The sequence below is a fragment of the Hordeum vulgare genome, chromosome 4H (genome assembly GCF_904849725.1).
Source record: "Hordeum vulgare subsp. vulgare chromosome 4H, MorexV3_pseudomolecules_assembly, whole genome shotgun sequence".
NCBI classification, from domain to species: domain Eukaryota; kingdom Viridiplantae; phylum Streptophyta; class Magnoliopsida; order Poales; family Poaceae; genus Hordeum; species Hordeum vulgare.
Window position 1 is genome coordinate 589,984,958 of NC_058521.1, and position 4,000 is coordinate 589,988,957.

Genomic DNA, 4,000 nt, shown 5'->3' on the forward strand with positions numbered 1-4,000 from the left:
TCCATTAATCAGGTGAAATTATATATAGCACACTGGTTAAATGGATCTTCCATTATTCTGACTGCGACGAACTCTTGTCCCCCTTTGAATTCAAACATCGCGTGAATGTTATGCATTGCATGCATGCGTTGATCAAAGAACGAACAGAGAAGAAAATAAGTGCGATGCATCCAGCTGGGGGGTCGGGTCAGGGTGAGCATAATTCCGATTCTCACCAACTGGAACTGTACGGGCGAGAGATCTTTCCAATGGCTGCTGATTCTCATGGTCCTATATATACACAGTATTCTGTACAATGGCGCCGCACATGCAAGATGCGCCTGGCTACAATTGCAAGAGAAAATGCCAAAAATAACCATATTATTGCGCCTCATTTTCCCTTTCTTCTAGAAAGCAAAGTTTGAACAGCAGCCACATGCTGCTGCATTACCACCCATCATGCACCGCACACTGCTCTCTCTCTCTCTCTCTCTAAACCCACTCTTTCTCTCTCTACTTTTGTGTTTTGTTCTCTATTGTTGAAAGGAAAGATGACGCAACGGCAGTGTGTACAAGGGCAGGCAGGCAGTACGTAGCATCGCAATTTCAAAATATACAAATGTACGTACATAAGTGCTATAGTAGAGAGCAGTAGACTACTAGCTAGTTGTACAGTTTCATCTTGCAAACTTTGTTGGTCTCGTAAAAACGATCGAGGAAATACTATACACAGAGGCAGAGGCATGCACGGTCACCCCGCGGAACGTTGGCGAGCAAGGGTCAAGACGCACGCACGCACGCGCGACTCCGATTTAGCAGATGGCGCACGAGTTTGGGTTCTCCTCCATGCTCATGTTCCGCACGTAGTAGTGCTGCGGCGGCACGTACGGCGGCGGGTACGCCGGCGGCGCCGGCCGGTACTGCTGGTTCATCATGTAGTCGGCGTTGTACATGTAGGGCGGCGGCATGTGGTGCGGCAGCGGCATGTGGTGCGGGAACGGCAGCGGGGCCACGGCGGCGGGCTTCTTGTCGCCGTCCTTCTTGGCCGCCGCGTCGTCCTTCTTGCCGTCGCCATCCTCCTTCTTGTCGCCGTCCTTCTTCCCGCCGTCGCCCTCCTCCTTCTTGTCGCCGTCCTTCTTCCCGTCGCCGTCCTTCTTAGCGTCGCCGCCGTCGCCTTCCTTTTTGGCCCCGTCCCCGTCCTTCTTGGCCTCCTCCTTCTTGTCCTCCTTCTTCTCGGGCTCCTTGGCCGGGCCGACGGACTCGATGTAGGCCGCCCAGCCCTTGCGCAGCTTGCTCACCACGTCCACCGGGTCCACCGTGCCGAGCACCGTCATCTTGCGCGACGCCATGTCCATGGAGATGGCGTCGATGCCTGGCGAAACAGAGCGGATCAGAGACCACGTCGGCGTCAGTCGATCGGCCAGTCTTTGACTAATGGATTCATCGTATAAAAATTAAGAACAGAGCAACGCGGAGTGCGGGTGAGATGGATGCGGCGTGCATACGTACCGACGAGCACGGAGACGGCCTTCATGGCCTTCTGCTTGTCCTTGTTGTCATGGAGCTCCAGCTTCACCACGATCTTCTGCAGCAGGGCAAACGCGCCAGCATGGGCGCGACACAGTCAGTCATAGGAGCAGAGGAATGCATGACTGACACACAAAAAAAAACGACACCAGACGAGAGCAAAGTGCAGGTGCAGAGTGAAAAGAGAGGAAAGCGTTCCCGGGATTGGATTCTAAAGCAAGATCCCCGGCCCATGACGGAGAAGTCCGATGGAGCAAAGAACATGCATACGTGCGTTGGTGGAATCAGGATGGGGATCTCAGAATCAATCCATGAGCATTACAGGTAGAAGTCGCTCACCTTGGCCGCCATGGCTCCGATCCGGCCTGGGATGGATGCTCGCAGAGATGGAGAAGGCGATCGGAAGATGGATCAAACGGGGACAGGTGAGAATAATGGGAGTAGCTAGCTAGCGAGTGAGGGCGTGTGGGAAACTGGGCACGGCAGGCGAGCGTGTCACGCAACAGCGGCGGCAGGACACAAGAGGCAAAGGGAGTTGCCGATCGGGGGGTGGTCCTAAATACTAGCGGCGAGGAGAGGAGGAGGCGCCATCGGCGGGCACTTTGGTGGCTAGCTACCGAGTGTAGCCTATAGGTAGCGTTGGTGCCAAGCGCAGCCCCAGCCCCAGCCCCAGTGCGTAGTGGTACGTCTGTCTAACTCTATCTATCTATATCTGCCTGACGTGGACGCGTCTCTCTTCCTCACCGCGGCGGCGGGCCTCCTACGTCTCCCGCCTTTTGGTGTCTGGCCACCGCCCAGCCGTCCCGCACAATGGCCGTTCTACTGCCTGCTCGGATCCGTCAGTCCCCACGCCGCCGTGCGCTCCGGCCGTCCGAGCTCCGCTACCATCCTCCTCATGCTCTGTTGCCGCTGCCTCTGGTGCGGCGTCCTCTGATCCTGATTCCCGGCGGAAACCTTCCGCGACGAGACGAGGCGGTAGACAATAGCTAGGCTTGTCACTCGATCGTCGCGCGCGCGCGTTGTGGGCTGTGCGTGCGTGACCGACCGGTCACGCTCGCTTTTATCTCTCCTACGTGAGAGGTCGATTCCATTCCCGGGGCTGCGCACGCGCGCCGGCCGGCCGGCCGGCTCGTGTCTGCCTTTGCGCCGGGGCTGCGCGTTGCGGCTCGGCTGGATGCTAGCGGGACGGGACGATTCCCGCCGTCTCCGTCTCGTTTTCTCGCGGATTCCGAGGCGATTCCAACGTATGACTCGTCCCAGCGGTTCTCTTCTAGCAGTTGTGCTGCGTCTACGTAACTACGTCTGGGCCGGGGCAGGGGCCGGTTCTAGACCGTGTGTATACGAGCAATGCTGCGTTCGTTGAAAACTTGGGTGCGTTCGTGCATGTGGTTTGAGGATGAGGACCAATCAGCGAGGCCTTTTTGCGCTGTCCCTGTCATTTGTTCGGGGATCATGACGTACGCGCCACACCTGTCTTTGTTTCTTTATTACTCTATAGTACTTTCTTCGTTCCTAAATATAAGACGTTGTAGAGATTGCACTATAGACTACATATGGATGTATATAGACATATTTTAAAATGTAGATTCACTCATTTTGTTCCGTATGTAGTCTATAGTGAAATTTCTACAAGGTCTTATATTTAGAAACGGAGGGAGTATATCATATCAAAAGAGTATATATTATGTTATTAAAAACGATCAATGACGACTCTTGGCCTGGTATATCATCATCTAAGTTGGACAGTTGATAATTGGACGAGATATCAGAATCAGGCGACGCGGCAGCAAGTTTTCGGATTTTAAAAGGGAGTTATTATAGCTTGTAAGCTACAAGCTGTAAAATGCCTGCCTGTAACGATCGGCTAAGGCCGCGATCAAGCACCGAAACTGACCGTGCAGATGCATGAAAGGGTTTCTTACCAACTATATATTCTCTTTGTCACTGAAAAAGGTTTTTGATGACCACCGAATTTATGTAGGTAGGATCACCGGTTACAAACTTGCAGCATACATTTCATTACAATATCAAATATAAAATCAGCTCTAGGTCTGCTAATTGGCGAGGAGTAGCACTCCTTATCCCGGTTTTCTTTGTTAGCTAAGAGCATCTACAGTCGGACTAGGCAAATCCAGTCTACTATACGTCTACAGACGCGTCTGGACATGTCTGTGGACAGCATCTGGCGGTTCCTCATATGTTACACCATACACCCACATACCTTAAATGGAACCTTTAAATCCATGCACGTTGATCATCTGATACAAATTATTTGAATTCAACAGTTTCAATCAAAGCAAATTAAAACAAACTTCAACAAACCGGACATGCCAAAATAAAATCAATATCCGAGCGAGAAGGGATGCTTGTCGGATCACAGGTCACACACTTTCATCAATGTGTCCTGCTCGTCCAGCTTGTCCAGCTCCGCCTGCATGCGGGTTGCATCATCCGCCTGCATCCTGGTCGCGTGCTCCGCTGTCGCAGCCGCCCT

General features: G+C 53.0%; 1 protein-coding gene across 1 annotated transcript; it reads right to left on the reverse strand.

Annotated features, from left to right (window-relative positions):
• Window positions 1-572: 572 nt before the first annotated feature.
• LOC123447351 (heavy metal-associated isoprenylated plant protein 39-like) lies at window positions 573-2,164 on the reverse strand. Its single transcript, XM_045123946.1, has 3 exons — window positions 1,846-2,164; window positions 1,489-1,564; window positions 573-1,351 (listed from the first exon to the last, which is right to left on the reverse strand). The coding sequence occupies exons 1-3, from the start codon at window positions 1,855-1,857 to the stop codon at window positions 792-794; spliced, it is 648 nt and encodes a 215-aa protein (XP_044979881.1). The 5' UTR covers window positions 1,858-2,164; the 3' UTR covers window positions 573-791.
• Between the last annotated feature and the right edge of the window lie 1,836 nt (window positions 2,165-4,000).

Excerpts from the sequence above, each read along its gene's own strand:
- LOC123447351 (XM_045123946.1), bottom strand. Across the intron at positions 1,352-1,488 it reads GGCCGTCTCCGTGCTCGTCG|GCATCGACGCCATCTCCATG; the intron begins GTACGTATGCAC and ends CTGTTTCGCCAG.